At 46.9% G+C, this 23,934-nt stretch overlaps 1 protein-coding gene across 1 annotated transcript in view; it reads right to left on the bottom strand.

Moving 5' to 3' along the window:
* Positions 1-4,869: 4,869 nt before the first annotated feature.
* LOC144148551 (synaptotagmin-15-like) overlaps positions 4,870-23,934 on the bottom strand; it is a 414,790-nt gene continuing 395,725 nt past the window's right edge. The window contains exons 9-10 of the mRNA XM_077680073.1: positions 17,185-17,377; positions 4,870-10,939 (exon numbers count right to left, since the gene is read on the bottom strand). Of these exons, the coding sequence (XP_077536199.1) occupies positions 17,253-17,377 (125 nt within the window). The 3' untranslated portion in view covers positions 4,870-10,939; positions 17,185-17,252. The remainder of the gene's footprint in view (positions 10,940-17,184; positions 17,378-23,934) is intronic.

Raw genomic sequence — 23,934 nt, 5'->3', positions numbered from 1 at the left:
GCGTGGTGTCCATCGGTGCCAGGGGACCGTTAAAAGGGTTAACATGCTTCAGCAAATTCGCCGGAAGCCTACTGGTCCGTACATTCGTTACGCGTGACGCCATACGCTCCATATGTATGCATGCGACTATGAGGTTTTTAATAAGAAGTCCTAGGGCTTTTCAGTGATACACGCGCGGCACGATACGCTCTCTAGGCATACATGCACCAATTGGTGTGTTAAAAAGTTGCTTAGTCTGTTTATAAATAGGACATTTACCAAAAGTGCTTGGGTCCTAGTGCTTGTGGCCTCTAAAGACAACATGCGTAGAGGTATGTTCGGACACGTATGTGTGGATATTAGCGCTTGGAAAGAATGCTTGCGCACTCTTTGAAAATTCCTGTTTGCGAGTTCCTGCCATATCTTTACCCTGCCATAAAATTCGCATCAAGTGCTGCAAGGGTGTGCCAGTTCCCAGCGGCAACTCCCTGCCAGAGTCCCGGCCGATGCCCACTAGTAAAGCCCTTCCTTTAGTTCCAGTCGGCGGAGGGTGGTTTTGTGGGCAGAGTACTACACGATGAGTGCGCGAGATAGCGAAGTTCTGGGAAAATTGTGGGCTAGCGCTCTTTATGTGCAATGTCCTACCATTGGTCCATCGTATTTTATATGGGCCCTGATAAGGGTGCTACCGTGTCCAATGTTTTTGTCTCCCGTTTCCACACTACCGTCGTCAATCAAGGTTCATGTCTATTCGTTCCCTACACGCACGGGCACACACGCACACACACGCACACACACGCACACACACACACACAGATATATATATATATATATATATATATATATATATATATATATATATATATATATATATATATCAAGGTTGCAGTCGTATATATATATATATATATATAGGGAACGAGAGGGCTTTGAAGATAGTCACCAGATAGAAATAATACTTTGGAGAAGGTAGCGGCCTCAGACCTCTGCGAACGTTTCTACAAGGAGACTTGTCTTTTTCAAGGACGCCTTGAAAAAGGCGAGTCACCTTGTCGAAACGGCGGCAGAGGTCTGAGGCCGCTACCTTCTCCGAAGTATTATTTCTATGTATATATATATATATATATATAAAAAGGGGTGCAATGAAATTATAACTTTACTTCTACGTTTCAGACGGGGACCGTCCTTAACTAAGAGTACAGGGCGGTCCCTGTGCGGAACGTCCCCCCCAAAACAGAGAATTACTACCTACATTTCCTTTCTCGGCGTTCTGGGGGTTGGCTTTTCAGCCTAAGTTCATTCATGAACATTATGAAAGGCTACATGTACCGCGAGGGTTTCGATTCCGGCAGTCTTGGTTACACAGGTAACAAACGTAAGCGGGTACCTGGCCGGTCATCAGCCCCTGACGTAGAAGGTCGAGTCATAGCTGCAGGCTAAAAGGAATGGCTCTTTCACACCCTGTGGTCGCAGCGGCTCTGTCTACAACCCTAAATGCAGGGCACGCTTGTATACATGTAAACCTACCTGAAAATAGAGAGAAATACAGCTGGCCCATGAAACTCAATAGGTAAAAGCAATGAACATTGAGAATTAGGCGTTCGAATCCCACTGATGGCGCGAATTTCGCTCCATTTTATTTTCCAATCTAACGCTTTAAAATTCCTATTTCACCCGAAAAGATTAATTACTTCTCCTATGCCCTCGATCTAGGCTGTTGACTTCTCTCCCACATAGACGGTAGCGTCAGTGGGAAACGGAAGGAGATAGTGGCTCGAGGGCGAGGCGGGAAGCGGAGAGGAGTCTGCGGACATTGGCGCACCTCTTCTTGCTCCTGTACCGCGAAGCCGACCGCTTGACCAGGGACGTCGTTATATTTACGCGGACTACTGCGGATTTTAAAATGTTTTTTTGCTAAAATAAATCACGTTTTGACTTTTTGAATTTGCAGCAACAGTCAGTTTCAATTCCAGTTAGATGAAATAAAGGCAGCCAGATCTGAAAACAAATCTTTCCGGAGAGAACGTGGCTCACTTGTCCTCTAAATTATCTTATGGCTTGTTTCTTACTTTCGAATTGGCGTTGAACGTACAATTTATTGAACGTAAGCGTGCCATTTTCGTAGCTCTCAGGCCAGGGAAGTTACGTGAAAGCGGTATGGTCGACATGGTGGTTGGACCTCATTAAAGTATCAACGTGCACACATTCCCCATTCCCTTGTTGACACGACACCCCAGTCTGTATCACCGTGTTTCTCTACGCTCGCGTCGACGGGGAGCAGCTACGCCGCGCTGCCAGAGCCGGACAGTCTGCCAACCCTCAGTAAGCTGGGTACCTTCTTTTGCAGAGCTGTCGAGAAGTTCTTCTTTTGCTCTTGAACTTTGTATTTTTGTCTCCCGGTAGCCGACTTTTTTTGTCAAGGCGTTGTGTAGAACCGGAAGAAAGTAACGAGCGACGGCAGCCAGCAGGGACGACAGGCAGCGAGCGAAGGGGCAGGGCACAGCTGTCATCGAGCGAGAGCCCTGCCGCCCACACCGTACTTGCGGCAGTGAACACTCCTCGGTCCATCACACCCAGACGTTAGCATTCCAGTCTATTTATTCTAAAGCATGCGATTCTAAAACGGGGCAGCGGCGTAGTCTTTTTCAAAATACGATTCTGGGCAATATGCCGTATTAACGCAAATATAAGCATCCCGCGATGCTAAGCTTTACCCCTTACTTCTGATTTTGTAATAAAAAACAATGCTGTTGGGCCTCCATCATTGGCAGTCACCTATAATTCAAGAGTTTAACTTTTCTTTTCACAGAGCTGTTGAAGTTCTCGCCAATGCAATAAAATCCTTCGTGACCTCATGCGTTAAGCTATAGATGCTAGTACCAGTTGGCCGGCCGCTGGAGTCATTTACTAAGGATAGGGGGGAAATGTAGCCGGCAATGAGTGCAGAATGAAAAGTGTTGACAACCTTAAATGAAATGACCTGCCAGTCCTGTGCTTCAGCAGAAGCGGAATTCTTATTTAGCTGTAATTTCCCTGCGTCTCCGCATTATTTATGTATTTATAATTCTCCGCTGCAACACAAATAATATGCACGAGCATATAAACATGCTCAGTTAATTTACAGACTGGTTTATGAATGATTATGTAAAGGGTGGGGGGGGGGGTGGAAATCAATCCTAATGTTGGGCGAAGGCAGCTCCAGAAGGGGATGACACAGTTGTACACCTCTGACTTCGTATCCTTTGTAATTATTTATTAAAGTGGTGCTTGAGTGGTGGATAAGCAGCAAAGGCATTGTACTCCCTGTGCACGACGTCGATTTATGAATTCCCTGACGGTGGAGAAAGACAAGAACTCTCCCGTATGCAAGATTTCGGCACATATAAACGATCCCTGCAGGAGCCCCAAGTCAAACCGTAGCCATACCCTACGCATACCTCATAACCCAGTATTAGCTTTTGCACGTAAACTTCTACGTGGACCCATCAACGTTAGTTAATTTTGCACACCAAAAACAAATTGCGAGGAATAGATAGGGGCGATGGAGCAGGTGCAAAGATCGACCAGGCATTGTCGCATAGCTGCACGTGATGCAGCTGGACTGGGGCGAAATTACACTCCTTGTTCGCATTTTCGATGACACTTTCCGTGAGCTCGGAAGCGACGGAGGTGTCATGCATTCGCCGCTGCTCAGGGTCCTGGCTAGCCAGTCCTACGGACGGGGCCCGCCTTGGCCACTTTGCGGCCAGGAGAGACGCTGGGCGACAGAGAACCGGGGCGGCAGGCGATGCTTTTCCTGTTCAGCCCGCTGGCGGCTAAATATAGCGACCTGAGATCCGGACGGCGCTGTGGCGCTGCTCGGACCGTTGCTTCTGCAGCGTGGTTGTAAACGACGCCGCCAGTGAAGAGGGCCTCTGTTCGGGGGCTGCGTGGGTGCTATGATAAATGTGCCCACGCTGCGTAGCGCTGCCTCTGCAAAGCACAAATGTTGTAGCGCCACCGGCTACGCCGTAGGCGCTGCTAAGAAACCATAGTGTCGGTCTTATTTAAACAACGTGTTCACAACATCCAGGGCGCTCGCCAACGAAGGACACGTAATGCTCTCCTTACCTACTGGCATGAACGCGCTGAATTAGTGCACGCTCATATTTTGTTTCTGACAAACTATTCCAGATCCCACATCCGGAAGCACATATACTCGATGTGTTGGTGTGTCAACCAATTTAAAGGGGCCATGAAGACAACATACACCTTGTTCAGTTGGGAAGAATCAGCCTTTGGTGACTCACTCAGCTCCGTTAAAACCACGAAAGACTAAAAATGAAAAACGCAAGAAGTGTAGAAAAGTTTTAAATTTCGCGCCTCAGTGTCGTATTATGGGAAGGAGATGAGCCAGCAACAAAAACGCAGTTAACAGTGTTAACCGAACGTTAGCATCCACCTGATACCTTCCAACCCAACCAGAGGCCCTACTATACAGTGTACAGTCGTCCAGTTATGTTTCTTGGCGGTGGCTTAGGTAGGCGGCCGGCAATCGCGAAACCAACATCCTGTGACGTCATAGAAAAGTGGCTGGAAAGTGTCTAGAGAGTCTCCACTGCTTCACCTGTTTTCCTTAATATATCTGCTACTTAGTTGAGGTTTGCGACAAAATTGGTATTGTTGTTGTCCGGACAAAACAGTCTTTTTAATGAACCAAACCTGCATTTTGTCTTCATGGCACCTAAATGGACGTGTCGCAAACCCAACTTGCATTTTGTCTTCATGTAACCGTGCCTCGTAGACGTGTCGCGCGTGCAAGCTTTCTGCTTCCAGGCTGAATCTCTGAGCTTGGGTGAAAGCATGCACAAGCGGTTGGTGCTGTAAACGAGACCGTGGGCTTCATCCGCTTTCCTCACAGGCATATATTTATTTACATTTCTCCGGTAGCACACAACGGAACTTCTTGGGACACATGGTGCAAGCCCTTTTACGAGGTAGACGGAGAAACAAGACACAAACTCGTCGATCTGCGACAAACGCTCACAAACACGGTAGACATTTTTTTTTCGTTTTATTCATTTCTTTTTGGGGAGGGTCGCGGCCACGAAGAGCGAGGAGATATATATTAGGACAACTCCGCTTCACAGACCTGACGACCAGTTTTGGATTACAAGTGATAACAGTCTCCACAGCATAACGCCACAGCACCGACATTAAACAGTTTTGGTATTTACATTTCGCACGTGACGCTTGTGTACCATATTGTGCAAGCTAGTGCAAAAGGGGGGAACCAACTTCTTTCGGGAAACTTGTGGGGCCCAAGAGAACACTGCTAACTCACTAAGCTGATATGCTCAGAATGTTGTCTTAAGACTGCCACTCACTGCCACGCTCCGAGCACCATTCCGTTGCAACTATAGTACCAGCTCAAGGGCAACGTATAGCGGCAGCGGTAGCCTCCGCACGCAGAAGCTAATGTGCCAATACCTGTTACAGCAGAGGGTACTTTCTATTTGATTTAAAGAGTTAGCATGACTTTATTTGGGCCTCCTGGCTGTCAAGAAGTGGCTTCAGCGCTTAGATCGGGAGGTTCAGAAAAATATGTCATTTTATAGTTACATCTGTACAAACAGCAGGCATCTGATACGATGATAGGTTGGTAGCTCTTGCGCTTAGTGTTTTAGCTGGACTTTCTGAATTTTCTTTGCACCATTCCTGTTGTCTAAAAACAAGCACGCCGAAGCAGACTGAACGACAGTTCTTGGTAATAGTGAGTAACAACGTTTGTGCTGGGAAATCACAGGTACAAATACGCACAATACAAGAGTTGCAAAGTGACTACGCAGATAAAATAGCTATTGCTTAGAGCTACTAGGTATGCGCGAAAATAGACAAGGCAAAGTCATTTGCTCGTGAACTATTAGTGCTAACCGAAGCAGTTATATCGAGAGAATCCTTTAAAGGCGTTGTGCTCGCAGAAGTCAAGCCGTACAGAAGCGCTGTCGATTTAACCGGCTGATTTATTTTAGGCTACATTTATCTTTTTTTCCGCGTTGCTGCTAGTCGTGACCTCCACGAAAAGCTGTGACATGAAAGGTAGCGTAAGGAGGAAATGTAATGTTTTACAGCATACTGCTGCATTGCCCCAGAAAGGCACCGCGTTGTAATGGATGCTTCGACATTTTTCTTATTAGAGATCAAACGTAGGTGATTGGATAACCAGTTTCAACAAGGTCAGCTGCACTGAAATGTGGTATTTCTGGCAGCAGAGTGCTTGTGCACCGCGCAATTCAAGCTCTTCACAGTGATAACCTCGATATAAAAAAACCAGCGTCTCCTTGAAAAGCCGGGAGCGATGGGAGGCTATATTTCTGTGACATGTGTAAGACCTTTTTCAAAAAATATTGAAAGGCCTAGCCTGACGATCGTTACAGAGTTTATGCGTGGCTTTCCTGTATGGCTTTCCTGCATGGCTTTCGAGCCCGCGTTCCTGCATGGCTTTTCTTGGGCACGGCTTATTCCTGTCGGTCGGCGCGGGAACGCCCACCCCCCGGCATGACCAACTTATCACGACAAAGGCTGGCCAAAACTGTCTACTATCCTTGATTACCTTCTTACAGTAAACCACCTTTCCACCGTTCCTTCGCCTAAGCTAACACAATGTGGAAAGGAATAGCATACTGACTCAAACTTGTTTTAACAATACGGTGCAAAGGAGTGAAACACGAAAACAAAAGGAGCGAAACCGCCTGTATTGTTCTCACTCGGTACTTCGTTTATGGACCAGGGTGTAGCTACTTTGACGAAAATGTTGTTGCTAATACAGTGGGTATACTCTCAATGATAGCGGTCTCAACGACTAAAAATAATGTGATAGTGCAGAGGAATATAAAAAAAATCCAATTTTTATTTGATACCGGTTGACTGTTGGCCGCCACAGGTGTCAATGGCCAGTCGTGCATTGGAAGCGAGACGACGCTAAGCCGCTTGTCGAGCCGGAACCACGTTTACTACTAAAAAGTTTTTGGAATGTACTCGAGGGTGTTCTAACTAGGGGGAATCGCAGTTGCGTGGCACCGACGCTAGTCCTGTCCAGGCGGGTGCAAACCTCTCCAGCCTCACTCGGCGTCCTCGCCTAGGTTCAATTGCGGTCACGCTCACGAAACTAAGCGGCCGTGTGCTCGAGACACACTGACATCGTAGCGGCGTCGACCGACCGGAGCACCAGCGCCTTTCCACGGAGTCAAGAAGTCACACTTATGAACAGCATGCCCGGTAAATAAATGGAGCCAACGGTGCGAGTGTGCCCTTTCTCCTCCATAGACTGGGCATCATGCAGGGCCATATTTCAGCGCTCCTCTCTCCTGCTTCTTGCTGTTTCCACGTGCCACAATCTGTTATAAATACAGAGTGGCTGTCCCTTCTGCTCACTAGTGGTATTACTAAACACATGGAGTCTACAGCATATTGTCGGCCTTTGGGCCATTGTGCTTGCTCATAAAAGTTAGTGCACCCTGTTGAATTACTTATAATACAATGTTTTCGGCACATTTGGTCCCGATTCGGCGTCAGAATTCTCAGGTTGCTCTGAATTTGGTATGTCTGGATCGTGCTACTGCATTCAAATGCATGGCGCGGTGCGCCTTTTAGGATCTGCTGCGTATTCTTTTAGTATAATTTTGTTTAAAAAAAGCAATAAAAATTTTCTATTTGTGAAATACAGACTCAACCTGGTCAGTGTCCTCTCGCACTCTTTACATAGCACGCACTGCTTATTTTGGCGCAGTTTTAAAGTTTCGTTTTGTTCGAAGCCTCGTGTCTGAGCTCATGCGTACAACGTAACTGTTCCAAGCTTCGTAGTCACCAATCATGGCCACTACGTTTGATTCAAGCTGTCTTCTGCGAAAAAAAAAAAAATTCTGCTATGAATTACGACAAACGTTCGTCTTCGTCGGAAATGAAACCAAAACAGCTAACAAAAAAAACTCACTGGTAAAGTTCTGCAAAATTTGCGGCTTTCTTCATGCTATTAGGAACTCTTGCATTCGCAATAATTTTAACTGAATTTGGTAAGCGGGTTCTTCGAACACCTCGTTTGGCCAAGCTTTCACTTTGAAATACGAGCAAAATATTTGAGAATTTCATTGCAGGTGAGTCTTGCGGGCTGAGAAATGTGTACGTACCTCGGGGCACAATTCTGGCGACCCACCACATCCTTAAACGCTTCCGTGGCTGGGTTTCGCCACAACGTACTCGACCGAAAAACTGTTCAGCAACCAATACAACAGTGCAAAATATCACTTGGTAGATTACATTTCTGTGTTACGTCGTATGCTTGGCGTGACCGTACACCATAATTGTTCCGATGTTTGCAGTGATCGATCATCGGCTGTGATCGGCCTGTGTGATCGGCGTTGTGTAGCTGGGCCACAAAGAATGTCGCGCTTGCATTGCGTGATGCCACAGCGTAGACCGAACTTTTGAGTCAAATCGTATGCTCGACATCGTCATTCGCCGAAATTTTATAGTTGGCAGCATGAATTGGTCAATGAATTGCATTGCGGTGAAGCTGAACCACAGGGTTGTCTTTGAGCGACATGCTCATGCGAGCGTCTGAGGGTTTAATGCCAGCCGTCATCGGAGAGCACCCGGGCAAAATTGCACACAGCAAGCAGAACACAGTTAATTCTGGCATGAAGAATGAGCCGTTAATGTGAAATAAGAGGGGGCCTCAATTTCAGCAGCCCGACTTGCTTCTTCCCTCCTAATGTACGGCTTCCTTTTACCGTAAATAATGTATAGCGGGAGAGCTGTGGAGAGGAGAAGCATTGACCTGTCCAACGGTCCTATTTTGAAAAGACGGCGAGTTTCAAGCAACTGATGCATTAGACAATTAAGCCTCCATAAAGCAGCGTTGAGACGGGTCTCCTTGCGTCAGAAAAAAAAAGTTAAAGAAGTACCTTTGAGAAAGGGCTAGGCCGAACCAACCGCATTCGTTGAGGAGGAGGGGAGAGGGGACAGGTACCGACCACTTTAGCCACCGGCTGATCCAGTTCCATTATAAACGATATAAACAGCATGTGCCGCTATACTCAAATCATGCTTTGGAGTTTCTTGTCCCCACTTAACAAAAAGGAGACTACCCCTTAGGACTCTGTATATCTAGGGGTCACACAGCTTGGCAGGCTAGGTTAACAACGCAAGGCCGCGAGAAAGCCGGGAATAAACTAAAACATTACGAAGGGTGCGCCAAAAGATGTTCAGTTGAACGGGTTCACGCAGGTAGTTGGGATTGCCAAGATACCGGGATTGCCAACGCGAAGTTGTTTCATGCAATAGATCATCAAGTGGGAAATTGTTCATATTTTGCCCCAGTCGAAATGCCCAAAATATTTTATGAATTAATTACACTGAACTACCCTTGATTGGGGACCTGGATTTTGTGGCGCCTAAGCAGACTTCATAACGTAGTTTTGACAATGCCTTTCTTTAACACATCGTTTGCGTTGCCTTGCACTATGGCGATACTGTGCGAATGCAGACTCAGCACTGGAGGCTCCACTTACGCGTTCGTTGCGTGTACGCTTTCGGCAATGGTGTTCCTGCGCCTCCGACGCCTACCACGTGGTGTGGCCGTTTGCACCACCTGAATTGCTTTCCGTCGGATGGGGTATTTTCCTTCCAAATGCATTGTCGTCCTGCTCCGCGCACTTGGCGGCACATTTCAACATGAAAATGGATGGACTCTGAAGCTTTATTAAGTGTGCAGCCATAGCTAGAGAACGCCGCTTCGGAGTTGCCCGCATTAATGGCCCGGTGGCTATTTGCTACCGAGGGTATTGATTCCAGCCGTACTTAAATGTCCAAAGAAAGATTGAACAATTCTGCGCTGCGATCAAACAGGCGTCATTTGTGATTTTTCCGATACGTAAGTAGAAATGAATGTTTGAGAATAACTTCGAGCCTCGCATAAACCAGCGTATTTGGGACTCTCGTATCCGTTTGTGAGTATTCGAAAAAGCGCTAACAAAAACAAGAAAAGAAGGATGGCGTATGGCAGTAATGTTTATGTCTGAAGATGATGCAATAAGTATGTTTATCTGTAGTATAGATGTTACGCGTAAAAGCATCGATCGATAATGCAAAAAACCCAGACGGCCTGCTCACGAAATGCGCAGCCTGAACTTATACACTCCGGCCAGTCTGCAGAGCTTAGGAAGCGAAATAAGCTCGGTTGATTAAAGAGACCCCAAGAATTGTGCCTTCGGGTATATTCAACCTATACAAGGCAACTGCATAAGCGCTTCTTATCGGGCTGTTGCCATCCAGTACGCACGGAAAGAACATTTTTTTTTACCCGAATGGGTTGAACTACCTTAAAGTACTAAACCGAAAATAGCATTAAGGACCCCTTGTCAAGGGCGTATAAAACGTTTCCTCGTGCTTGCGATATACGCCCGCCTGACGAAATGAAATAGCAATCTGTTCTCGCTCAACCTGCCCTGTTTACACAAGATTGAAGCGCGTAGAGGGATGCGCGATGGCGGACATTTTTCGCAGCCATGCATATAAATAGGGGAGGCAGACCTACAGCCTTAGCAGCTACGCTACACTCCATCAAGTTTTTTTTTTTTTTGCGCTACCTTAATAACTCCTAACATTTGTATTAGCCGCGGGCTAGAGGGCTTTTTGTGCTGATTGTATGTGGTTGTCTGACTTGCGAACGCTTCGTCGCCAAGATTTGCGAGGAATTCAGGGTCTCACTGAACAGATTTGCCTGACGTACTTGCTCGGCGTAGTTTAAAATGCACCTGCACAACGATGCGGTACCAGAAAAGCACATAAGCACAAAAGAAAAGGACTGCACGAGCACAATCTCGTCACACAAAAGCAGGTCACACGCAGATTTGGGTGACACTGCATGACAACGCTGTTGCAGCATCAATTCTGCAGATCCTCTTCCGGTACATGGCAGCGCCTGCAAAGGGTGAAAAGAAAGTCGTGTGGTTCACGTTTGGCAACAAGGCTTGCTTTTTTTTTTGCAAAGAGTGTACACAGAACGACTGGTTTGCTCGGGCAAGGTGAAGGGTTAAAGAGGGAAAAAAAGTGCCTAGAGAGAGAGAGAGAGAGAGAGAGAGAGAGAAAGCTTTAGGTTAGCCCCACAAACGGCGGGGCTTGCCACTTCAGATGGGGGTGAACATAGTGAGGCGAAAAAAGAAAAGAAAAGGGAAAGTAGTACGCAGTAACAATGAATAAGAGGGAGAAGAAAATAACATCAGTTCGGAAGGTACAAAAAATGTACAGCACTTGGAGAAAACATCTGCGGATCCCAAAAATAAAGAACCTCGATTAATCCCGAGTCAGACAGAAAAGTTAAGAGAGTCTTTCGCGCAGCGTCTGCGTGATTTTGGAGCTCCAATATGGGTCCTTTATGTAGGGTGCCTAAGCCGCCCTACCATGAACCAAGCCAAACTCAGGTAAAGAGACCGACCGTGGCGTATCTTTCTGGCAGCTCCTGCCGGTTTGAAGCCTGTGCGCTTACAGGTAATGTGCAGGGTCGTTCACTCTTGGTGCAAACACGGGGCAGCGCGGCCGCGCATCGAAGCTAAGCGGTGCAGGCGCACAGGGGCTTTGTGTCGTCTGTTAAAGCGCGGGAGCGCAGGGTTGCCAGTTCCTTAAACTCAACGATAGAAAATTAGCCAGAAAAACTGCCACTTGGATAAAATAGGTGCTAGCGATTTCCTTTCGATGTAGGGTTGCCACCTGCCCTGTTTTTGATCGGCCCGATCGCTTTTTTTTTTTTTTTTGACAGAGGGCCGATTTCTGGTCAGGACCTAAAACTGGCCATCATCGGCCGGTTTTTTGGCCATCGTACGGCGATCATTTGTTTTTTGCGTTTATAAGCGTCAATTAAGCAACTACGACGATAAATATGTGCCGAAAAGTTCCCGGCAAAGACACGCGAGCAGAGAAAATACGCTGGCGAGCACGCTCCCTGAGATGGAGGGGGACCAAGGGGAGGAACAACATAGTGAAAAATGAAGGAAGCTCACACTAAAGCATAACACTTGAAGGTAGCGAAGCTGTTCGCAACCTTCACGACCACCACGACGGTTTAAGCCCACGATTGCAGCCGATTTGCTCATTTTCCGCTGCCTCAACGACTCTTACTGCATCATTGTTGCTATAAGTGTGAGCTTCTTCCATTTTTTGGAAGTGATAACCACTGGACATCACCTTGGAGGGGCGTACGCTATGACCTGTCTTTCTCGTTCCGAGCAAGTGTTGCCACGATTACGGCGAACGCTGGAGATTTTTTTTGTTTGTTTTGTTTCGCCAATTCTGGCCAATTTCTCTAAATTAGTATGCTTGGCTTGACAAACGTGCGCCGGAGGCGCTGGGAGGTCGCCGCAAGGCACGCACACACGAGCGCTCGGCATTTCTTTTTGTTTTGTTTTTTAAACTGCCAGGCGATCGCCGCAATCTTGGCCGATCTCCCTTAGTGGTTGTGCTTGGCTTCACAAACGTGCGCAGGGGACGTTGGGCGGTCGCCGCGAGGCCCGCGCTCACATGCGCGCGCTCGGCAATTTCTTTTTCAACTCCGGACGCAAAAAATTACGATTTGCTAAACACCTTCGCTGTTACATATCCACCGCCACGGCCAGGTGCCAAGGCCTTGCGAGTATTGCCTAGTATTGCGCATGTACGCTCAGATGAATAGCAAATACATTATGTTGTATGCATCGCATACATTTTTAACCTTCATTCGGTGGATTCAGATGCAAAGAGAAGCTTTTAATGGACGAAGTTTTGTAGTTACTTTTCAGTGCAGCACATGCAGAGCAACAACCAAAAACGTAGTAGTCACTTTCAGTACAAACGTCATGTTGATTTCACTCTAGAAAAACGCTGCAATAAATTGCATTGCGTGTCAAGAAAACATGGCGTCTTTTTTCGACACAAATTCAACCTTCTATATCCCCCCCCCCCCCCTTCCCCGAAGGGCCGGTGTTTTTTGCAGGGAAAGGTAGCAACCCTGTTTTGATGGCCTGTGTAGACAAAAAAGATAACAAGTTCAAAGAGTAGCGAAACTGGATAACCAATATTATTCATTTGCTACGGATCAGAAAAATAAGTTGTTTTCTGCTGTCTCATAAGAACCTAAGAAAGCTAAAATATGTTACTTTACGCAAAGTATTCAAAGAGTATGAGTGATCATAGAGCTTGCGTTCGCTGCACACTGTTTTTCACCTCTTTCACTGCCTCCTTACGTTCTCGGGATTATTATAAGTTGACAAACACGCCCCCCCCCCCCCCTCCTCACACACACACACAAACCTAGAATCCCAAGCACCCGTGAACTGCCTAAACATCATACTTCAAACTGACGGCGTTGCTTGAAGTCTTCGACGCGATTCTTAAGGCAGCTAATGGATATTCCAAACAAGCGACTGAACGTACTTCGCGTTGTGCCTGTCAGTAGCAGTGTACGTTGGTGTCTTTTAGGTGACAGTAACTCTTTGGACCCTATTCTCCACTTTTTCATATCGTTCCCATTGTCTTGTTCTGAGTGGCGTCTAGTTTCATCTTGGCCACTGAAAAGCACTGAACGACCAAATAAGGCCCTTTTTCAGGAATGTAAGTCATCAGAAGATCCTGGAAATAAATAAATAATCATCAGTGCTCGAAGGAGCCAGAAAGTAGCCAAGTTGCCACAAACTTTCAGCCACCACAAGACTCTAAAAGTCGCCAATTTGGTGAGAAATCGCCAAACCTCCCAACTCTGCGGGAGTACACCGCGCTTGCTTTGCTGTGAAGCCCGCCTAACTTCCGGCATGCCTGTAGCTCCCCAGCGCGCCGCGACCGCGTTAAGGGAAAGCGCACTTCACTCACTGCAGCGCGTTAGGTAGTTTCTGCGTACGACAACTGCGCGCTTCCTCTTTTCAGTGCCACTAACCCAATTGAATGCATGTATTGTTGCAAATGTATTGTTGCAAACAAGCCTGATAGCACCCAGAGTGGGGGGGGGGGGGGGGTGGATTGTGGATTACGCGTATTGGTTTGTCGTACAGAGCCGCGGCACATCACCCGTTGCTGAGACTCCTTACGCAAAATTTGAAAGTTGCCGCGTCAGCTTTTAGGGATGGGGTTACGAGTAGGTTAGTCGCAGTTTAAGGTGAGGTTTACGGATAGAGTAAGGGTGGCTTAGCTGCAGCTTAAGGTTAGGCTTAGGGATATGGTAAGGGTAAATTAAGTGAGGTGTTAAGTTATTTTTAAGAAAAGGGTGTGCTTCAGGTAAATTAAGGTTAAGGTTAGGTTTTGGCTGACGAAGTTTTAGTCACGTTAGATTTATTTTTAATCCACCTTAGCCCACTTGCATCTTCCTTAATCCGTCTTAATATACCTTATTCTACATTAATTCTTCTTAATCTATTAAAATCTACATCAGTCTTCCTTGATTCAACCTAAACCATAATCTTCCATCTCAAAACATCTTCATAGATTGTAATCCATATTCATCCACCATAACCTACGTTAACTCCACTTAAACCATCATCTTCCATCTCAAACAATCTTCATACATCTTAATTCATATTCATCTACCTTAACCTACCGTAATTCAATATAAACTATCCTAATACGTTTCAGTCTACCTTAATCCATCCTCACCTACCTCATTCCACCAAAATATATCTTAATCCATCGTATTTTCAACTAAATAAATTTAATTTAACCTAATTTATACTAAACCCCTTATCAATATCAATCCCCCCAATCCAACTTTATTCACATCAAACCCCCACACACCCTCTTAATACTGTTTAATCTTTATTCTCCCTAAGTAGGACCTAAATTCATCTCAGTGCTCCTTAACCCACATTACTCCATCGTAATTCAGCAAATATACTTTAATATGCCGTAATTCTTCCTAATTCATCGTGATTTGTGTGGATCCACCTTAATCTATCTTAAGACACGCTGATCCACGTTATTCTATATCAACGAACCTTAACCTACCTTCGCCCTTTTGATTTTACTTATTACACATTAATTAAGCTTAACGATCTCACTATATCCTTAATAATTCGCAATTCTTTTCCCTACATCTTATTCAACCCTAAATACTTTATGATGTACCTTTGCCGCCGAGCGGCCTATCGTGAAGCTTTGGACATTACTAGTTTGCTTTCCCTCCTCAGGGAGGGCGCTGTGAGTTTTAAGGAATGGACATGAAAAATCTGGTCCTAAATTAATACGGCGGACAGTCACATGCGGACTAATCGTGTGGTACAGCGGAGCATGGATTTACGGCTGAAGGTTTCAGTGTGGTTTAATGTGCATTGCGACGGAGAGTCAAATTGCGACAAAATGTGTCAATTTATGGGCGGTGGCATTACAGCTGAATGTGGCGGTACGGCTAAAGGTGCACCACAGAAAGTCGCGCGCGCTTAGTCGGAAGCGAAAAGTCGCATCACGAATGAGAGTCGCATTACGGCGGAAGGACACGCCGGGACTTGGCGTCACCGCCACCCTGCCCTTGTAAAACGAAAACCAGCAGTGGAATTCAAGAGTTACAAATCTATCACAACGTAATGTATTAATAACGAAGATGAAACTTAAAGAGATAGTAAGTAACGTGAACTGGTTCCATAAACTTTTCTCGGATAACACTGAAGGGAATTTGTCAAAGTTCTTTTCATGTCTGTTGCACAGACCGTCTCAAATAAATATACTTTTCATCGCGTATCCGGACCATGCAACGACTGCGGTGGCTGCCACTACAGCATTGCGGCAAAATAACACCCGTCGCTTTTGCAATTGGATTGGACGGTATCCAATTTTTTATGTTTATGCATAGTTACTTGCGGTTGTGTCAATGTTGCTTTTTTTCTCTAAGGAAAAACTTTACTTATGCTCGTCAGAAGCATATGGTCCGGAATGCAGTTCTCGAAGTATTTTTTAGAGTTGTAGACACCAGTTTCCGTTTCGCTCCCTGAAACAACATTCTTGACATCCGACATAATATTTGGTCGTGTATTCTCGACACCTCAAGAATCGACAAGCCACGCTTGTGCTATGTCGTGGGCTGAAGAAAGGGCCGGAAAACCTTGCCAGCGTCGCTTAGGGGTAACAAATGTCATGCCATTACATGTTGCAGCTTAGCATCGCAAGTGACCCGGAATTGTTCACATTTTGGCCAGCCGAACTATTAAACCAAATTGAGATTCTCCCCTGCAGTGAGCCTTCAGCCGTAGTGAATCAATCTCGCTTCCGTCGTTTCGATACATTGGGCCGTAATGCGCGCTCAGTCGTAGTGCTCACCATCTTGTTGCGACGCTCCGTCGTAACACTTTTCACAGTATCGACACTCTCAGTCGTATCACTACTTTCCGCGGTACACATGTTCAGCCTTAACACGACTGCCCGCCGTAGTGGGATTAAGCCAGAAGATCTGTGGGTCGACAGACAAATGTGGATCCGCTGTACAATATAAAAGGCTAAGAAATGGCAGCGCGGGCTCATATGGCCGCCATCTCGAACCCGCGGCCGTTATCGATAAGTGGTGCCCTTGCAGCCGGGAGCACCCCGTTCGAGTGTTATAGGTAAGTGTGGTTCGTGTGCGGCTGCGCCATCGGCTGCATTCGTTGTCTCTAAGGGCTTGTACAGTCTCGCTATTCATGAGACGCAGTGGCGGCTGATTCACACTTCGGGAACGCGAGTCCAAGGGGCGGTTCCAGACCGGCTGGGCGAATGGGGAGGTGGCTTGTACCATGGCCAGGAGGGGGTTGATGTGCATTGTAGGGTTAGTGGGGCCGATCAACCTCGCCGCAACATTAGTTCCAATACTGAACACCAGACGCCGAATGAGGAATAGTATTACGATCGTGCACATCGTGAGTAACGGTTTCAAACACGCCCACGCGGGCATCTGTAGTTCCCTGAAACTTACCAACGCTTGCAGCATACAAAAAAGCCCTCTACCCATTCTGCTTTCCTTGCCCATTTTTCTTAAAGTGGACAGTGTTCGTGTAGCTGTCCTCATGCAACAACTATCCCACTCGTAGCACGCTCCGCCCCTGCCCGCACGTTTTCTTTCATTCTGCCGTATTATTGATTTCTCTGAAAGAGAGATTAACTGATTTTTTCGACATTGGGTGGTGCGCAAGCGGGACAGGGTGAACTGAACTGAAATATGTGGTGGATGCGGGCTGGAGTACCGACCCGCGAGCGTTGTCAGGCGCCAGGGCTGTCCAGGCGGTGCCGCTGCGGGAAGTGCGGCTCGGTGCGGTTCAAGACAGTCGGTGCCAGCGGTTGATCTGCTTTGGCGCCGCTGCCAGAGCGTCGGTCCAGTGCTGCTGCGCCAGGCCACGGGCGAACATGAAGGAGCCCAGGACCACGCGGCCCAAGCAGCGGTCTGCACGAGTAGGAATGGTGCACGTTTGTGTTCTGGGACGGCTGAGCGAACAATTTTAATGCGTGAGCATCACTCTCGTGTTAATTAAGTTAGCGGGAAACCCGCCTCCGCCTATCAGTGTTACAATAAAGAGAAGCCTGGTACCTGTCGAAACAATTCCTTTGGGCTGTGAACGCCCGTATCCCCCGCTCTAACATTCCTAGTAGCTGGGACGCGTCATGTCGCAACTAGTGAACGCAGGTATGCATTGGATACAAACGTGTGAATGCGCCGGCCTGGAGCCTCTTCCCTATCGGCAGCAATGCGTCACACGGCTGAAGGAAAAAAAGGTGCATGATGACGAAAAGGTAGAGAAAATTTCCAAGGGCACTTAATACCCCTGTCACACGGGCACTTTCAATCGCGATTGAAGTAAATCGCGATAGAGTTTTCGAGCGCGCTCGGCGCACTGCTGCTGCTACACGGCACGTTTCAATCGCGATCGAGAAGTTGCACCGGTTGCATTCATGTACGCCAGATGGCGCTAACAATGTACTTACGACCAGCGTCTGGTAACTTTACGCAGTCGGAGGTACACGTAACTATGTAAATGTTACCGAACGCTGATTTGGATCAAGCAATTTGACACAATTTGTAGCGTTAGTTGAAATTGTCACCTTATGTGCCATTACTGAGCAGGGACAAGTGTATAGCCGCTTCCGTTCGATCGCGATTGAAACTGCCGTATAGAAGCGCCCGATCCGGATTGAGCTCGATCGGGATCGACTCAATCGCGATTGAAAGTGCCCGTGTGACAGGGGTATTAGACTGCTTGCATGCTTTAAATGCGAAAGCCTGGCGCTACTTATATAAACGAAATTTTTACTGCTCCATCTAATTTACATCTCTTTCTTGGCTTTCGTTTCTTTGTTTTTCAGCGCATATTACTTTGACAGGCTTCTTTACGGCTATAGCCGTAAAGAAGCCTGTCGACTAGTAATCGAAGCAAGAAGCCTGTCGAACTAAGAAGCCTGTTGAAGAGGAAGAAACGAAAGCAAAGAAAGATTCGCAAAAACTGTATATACCTTGTGCAGTTTTTGGGAATCTTTCTTCGCTTTCGTTTCTTCCTCTTTCGTCGCGAAATAACCATCTTTCAATATTACACGGTAGATGTGTTGGCCATGGCAAGCCCAAAGAGCGGGTAAACACCAGTGATATAGTGGCACCAACCAACCAACCGACCAACCAGCAGGCCGGCCACACTTCTCGCCAAAGCTTCGCCAGAATCCGAGTTCGGCATGGCTGGGTGGCACCTGTTCTACTCACGTGCCCTCACATTCATTATTCGCGCGGCACGCTCTGGCGGAACGTTTTTTCTGCCGCTGGCAATGTGCACAGGTTGCGCAGAGAAAATGCACTGAAAGCCTACTGTTTAGACGCGGGATCAAATCCACAGGAACTCAAACAAAATTTCTACTTACTCCTTACAGCGGGGACCATTTTCTGTAGCAGAAACACACTAGGATGACGTTTTTTCACACAATGAGGTACTCAAGTCTTTCGCCTCAATTTAACCAGCTGAACTGCTGTCGCTCCAGAGAGAATGGGAACGCTAATATGCGACAGCACGACGCGAATATGTGATAGCCCTTAACGTCACGTTTTCAGGTATGAGGTCGTCAACCGGTACCGAAACTGAGTTTGACGTTGTTTGGCCCGCCGTGAGGATCAACGCTGACGTTACTTAACGTTAAACCTGACTTAAGTGAGGCCTAACAATAGCAACTCGCCGAAGCTCTTGGTTACAGTGACGGAGGGAAGAAGAAACGCTGCAAAGAAAAGAGAGCGAAGGAAAAGGTTGGCGATGAACAGCTTTAAATATGACCGGTTTGTCGCCTTGCGTATATTCAAATTGTAGGGTTGTAATGAAACATGGGCTATGAGGAGCGCCGTAGCGGAGGGCTCCATATCAATTTAGACCACCTGGAGATCTTTAACGTACGTCGAAATCTCGACACATGGGCGTTTTCGCATTTCGCTTCCATTTGAAAAGCGGCCACCGTGGCCGAGATCGAGCCTTGGACTCAGTAGCACAACTCCTTAGCCAATGAGCCACCATGACTGGTGTCTTGCGTATTTTGCGACGCCACACACTCAGCAACACTAAACTCGGCGGCACAAAACACAGCGACAGTAAACGCAGCGGCATAGCTCGACAACATATCTCAACAAGAAGTTACTCCTGCATTCTCACATCTTAACAGAAAGCTGAGGTGCACCGTAGTTCTTTTTTCAACGTTTCAGATAGTTAGATAAACGGACGGACAGGCCGACAGGCGGACAGACAGACAGACAGACAGACAGACAGACAGACAGACAGACAGACAGACAGACAGACAGACAGACAGACAGACAGACAGACAGACAGACAGACAGACAGACAGACAGACAGACAGACAGACAGACAGACAGACAGACAGACAGACAGACAGACGGGCGGACAGAACATCCTATAGAGTAAGCGTTCGTCACAGGTAACTTTAAAGAACAGAAGCCGGATGGTGAATTGAATACAAGTGGTTTTTACTATTAGTAAGAACATTTTCCAGGTATATTACCAAATACGTAAAAAGGCGTGAAATGGTCAAATCGGGTGACTGTGAGGACATTCAATAATCGCAAAATACTGAAGAAAAGACAAAGCGGATAAAAGAGAAAACAGCCTTAATCGAGAATTATATCGTATTTGGAACTCTAAAACAGAATGCTGAGAGTAGCAACACACATTCGCGCAAATCCAGCAGCACACCTTACCAAACCTACTGAAGCTTCTTCACTACAATGCAGCCAAATGCCCAATTTATGCGGCCAACGCAGCAAAGTTAGGCAAAATGCCGACTTTTCGTGTACGATAGGACCAAGAATGGAACTCGTGCCCTGAAATCGCCCTATTTATTCTAGTGTTAGTAATTCCAATGCTTTGTTATGAAGCTGGCCAACGATAATACTATTCAGTTTTGCGGTACGAATAGAACTTGTCGTTCTAAACCGAAGAAATTGCTATCAGAACAGTTTGTGTGCGCTCAACGACTGACTATATATCAACTGCAATGCTAATTTTCTCTGCTGGCTACAGTTGTCATGAAGAATAATCTGTGAGTCATCGCACCTCATGAGACCGTGAATATGACAACCTCTTTGAGATGACCAAGACTACTTTAGAGTTTTGGCTGCCGCATGGTTTTAAGTAGAAAAGAAGCGATGATCAAGCGCGACAGCACCATTAGCCTACCGACATAGATTTCGATTTTGTCGGTATGAAGCCTCTTCTCAGCTAGTAAAAAAAACTGGGATGTTTGAACACTTATTTCAGGAAAAAAAGAAACGCCTATACCTCAGTTATTACACCCTAACAGTAAGATGTGAGTGTTGCTAAGGCAATTGATGCGTGTTACTTCAGCGAAGTTTCACGCAATTTTTTTCCCATTGTCCAATTTTCCCCGCGTTCGCGTCCCTTCAAACACTCGGTTTTTAGACGTCGAAGCATCTGGTAGGTTTCGGCTCCGAAAGGTTCCGAAAGGGTACAGACAACGTGGAGTTTTAACGCGTAACTAAGTCTCGTGCACACTAAACCAAGGACGCGGGTTTGATCCCGGCCCCGGTGGCGAAAAACGAAAACGCCCGTGTATCGATGTTTCTGTGCATGTTAAATATCTCCTGGTGGGCGAAATTAATCAGGAGCCCACCACTACATCGTGCCTATATAACACGAGTGTAGCTTTGGCGCGTTATGCCCCCAAAATGTGAAGGCTCGTGCACACTGCAAGTTCCTATTTCGCATTCACTGAAAGTAGGGTCATAGCAGCAGGGAATAAAACTTCCGACATTGGATCACAGTAGCAAAGCGCTTTAGTTACTGCGCCATAGCAGTGCGTGCATTGTGATACAATATTCACGCTAAGAAAATCCACTTGAAGTTTCCACGTTACGTTGACTTGGATAACAGTGGTGGTGTGTGCTGCGCACTCTTCGTTAAACCTGTCACTACACTGAGGATCTTGAGTGGGACTGATGCACTAAAAGTGCCGCATGACTGCAATTTGTAAAAAAAGGCAGTACACGGAAAAGGGCCTGCAGTTTACCGGCAATTAACTGCATTAGAGTAGTCGACTGGGCCAGTTAGTGAGAACTTCTGAGCGTAACAGCGCGTACTGTGTGATGAGCACTATTCACCCACTCGTCCAGTCGACTACTTTGACAAAAGTAGGTCAGTCCGAACTTTGCCGCAGTCCATGCCTTGGGATCCGTTTGTTTATGTTTCGCTCCCAGCGCATATCCGCGCCTGGCTACTTTAGCCCGTGCTTCAAGGAGGGATCCCATTTATTCTTTCTGTCGTTATGCCAGACGTGGCATGCTTGTTTGGTATCCCGTATGTAAACCATTATTCATTAACCTAGACTGTTTCAGGTTGGTCGACGATGTTCTCGACCGACTGCATGCTTCTGATTGGGATTAAGATAAATTAATCTAGGTCCTACGCCATGCAATGCGATCCGTAGACGCTAGGCTGTGTAGGTTACTATATTAGACTGCTTCGTCGGCGTTTGTGCTTTGTGACGTTCTGTAGCCACCAATATCGCATCACACCACCTCAAAACAGCAACTTGTGTCTTCTGCAGCAATTCCGCGCCTGTTTTGGGCCCTGTGGAATATCTACAGAAACGAGCGATGACGTAGGTAAATGACCCTTAAAGCGACTATGCAGCACTTCCTCGAAAGGCTTTCACTGTTTCCTTCGGGTCTGGAAGCATTGTCAAAGCTATAGTTATCGCCAGCACGGAGCGGTACTGCGTGATTTGCTGGTCGCAGCAGATATGCTTCCGTTTCGGCTTTGCTTATGTGGCTTTCATTTCAAGGGACATATATCGAATGCGTTCCGATTGCTGCAACTGAGGGAAAGCCGACCAACAGCCGCTACACCGCTGTAATGACGTTATTCCAACGGTCGAAGCACGCAAAGACCGGGAAAGAGAGAAAAATCTTTTGAGCAAGATTCCAAATTATCTGATGGGCATAGAGCAGTAATGCTTGGCTGAGGTTCTTTGCGACCCCGTAATCTAAGTACTGGATGTGCTGAATGACTACGTTCTGCAAGCATTTAAGATTTCAGAAAAAGGTGAAAAAGTCTTCCAGGGCCCTTTTAAGATGTTTCTCTGCACATCAGTGAGCAGCAAACTGAAGATCACAAGGATGTCTATAGAAGAAAAACTCAGAGTGATTAAAACAAACTTTCTTTTTGATGAGATCTAAATAATTTGGATAATAACTGCGGGGGTAAATATTGTACCCTCTGGCGATAGGTTTCATTAAAACACGAACTAGATAAGTAGCTAGGTTGGACAAAATAAACTCGACGTCACAACTCAACATCAAAACAGCCGTAATGATTGGAAGCCGCCGTCTCTAGAACCTCACGTGGGATGATATTTTTTCACTCATGTTTTTTACGACATTCGATGAATTTCTCACGGATGGTGTTGCCCATATACTGGAGGTGTTGGGCATGATATAAAAATAAATCCGAAGCCGACGTACTAAGGACACATTCGAGAGCGCTGGCGAAGCGGAGCAGCATCTAGTGGTGTTGATATAAAAATGAACAGAGCGGATTAAATGGATCACATTAAAATCTCGACCTCTCGAAGCCGATATGCTAGAAATCATTTGCCCTGTATTCCCTCACTTTTGTTTCAGAGCTCGATTCTTGCCCCCCCATCGAGGTCGAGGCAGTTTCACTTGCCATCGTTTTCAGAGAAATCTAAAAAAATTTACACCATCTTCCCGCGAGGGGAACCATGGGGTAGATGCGGCGCATCGGGGGTTGCCGTTGCGTTTCCGTTATGTTAGCGATGTCAGCGTGTGCATTGCTGTTGTTGTGTATCCTATTTACGCAGCATGTTCACCCCCGATGCGTCGCATCTACCCCATGGTTCCCCTCGCGGGAAGATGGTGGAAATTTTTTAACCGAGCGCAAGCTGCGCGCTAACGCACAGCTGGCACGGCGACGGGAGCGAGCGCAGCCGAGCGCAAGCTGCGCGCTGACCGCGCTGACGCACAGATGGCGCTGCGGTGAGAGCGGCGGAGCGGGCAGCTGCCGCGGCGAGGAGAATGGGGGAGGGATGCTGACTATGCCGCGACAACGCGGGACAAGGCGAGTTAAAGAGATGCGTTGCATCTACAATGGCCGCGTATATGCTCCTTTCGTTGGAAATGTCCACGAAAGACGATAGTCGACTGGCGCCCCTGGCAAGTTAATGCCTACCTTCTCTTTTCCGCTCACCTCTCATGCTGTTCCTGTCCCGCCTCGTTCCTCCCAAGATAACACGCTAGAGGTTTGCTCAAGTCAATTTAAATTTACCGCGTTCCACTGCTCCAAGTCGGGTGCCTCGATGCCAGCGCTGCGTGCGGCGGAGACGCGCGTGAATCGAGGCACCCTACTACAACGTTTATAAAACTACGTTGCCATACTCCACGAGCGTTTCAAGCGGAACTTGGAACCTATCTAGTGGAACCTTTCA

The sequence above is a fragment of the Haemaphysalis longicornis genome, unplaced genomic scaffold (assembly GCF_048455015.1).
Source record: "Haemaphysalis longicornis isolate Haplotype H1 unplaced genomic scaffold, Haemaphysalis longicornis Haplotype H1 scaffold_1, whole genome shotgun sequence".
NCBI classification, from domain to species: Eukaryota; Metazoa; Arthropoda; class Arachnida; order Ixodida; family Ixodidae; genus Haemaphysalis; species Haemaphysalis longicornis.
The sequence above is the reverse complement of the archived record's forward strand: the minus strand, read 5'-3'. Positions and strand labels throughout refer to the sequence as shown.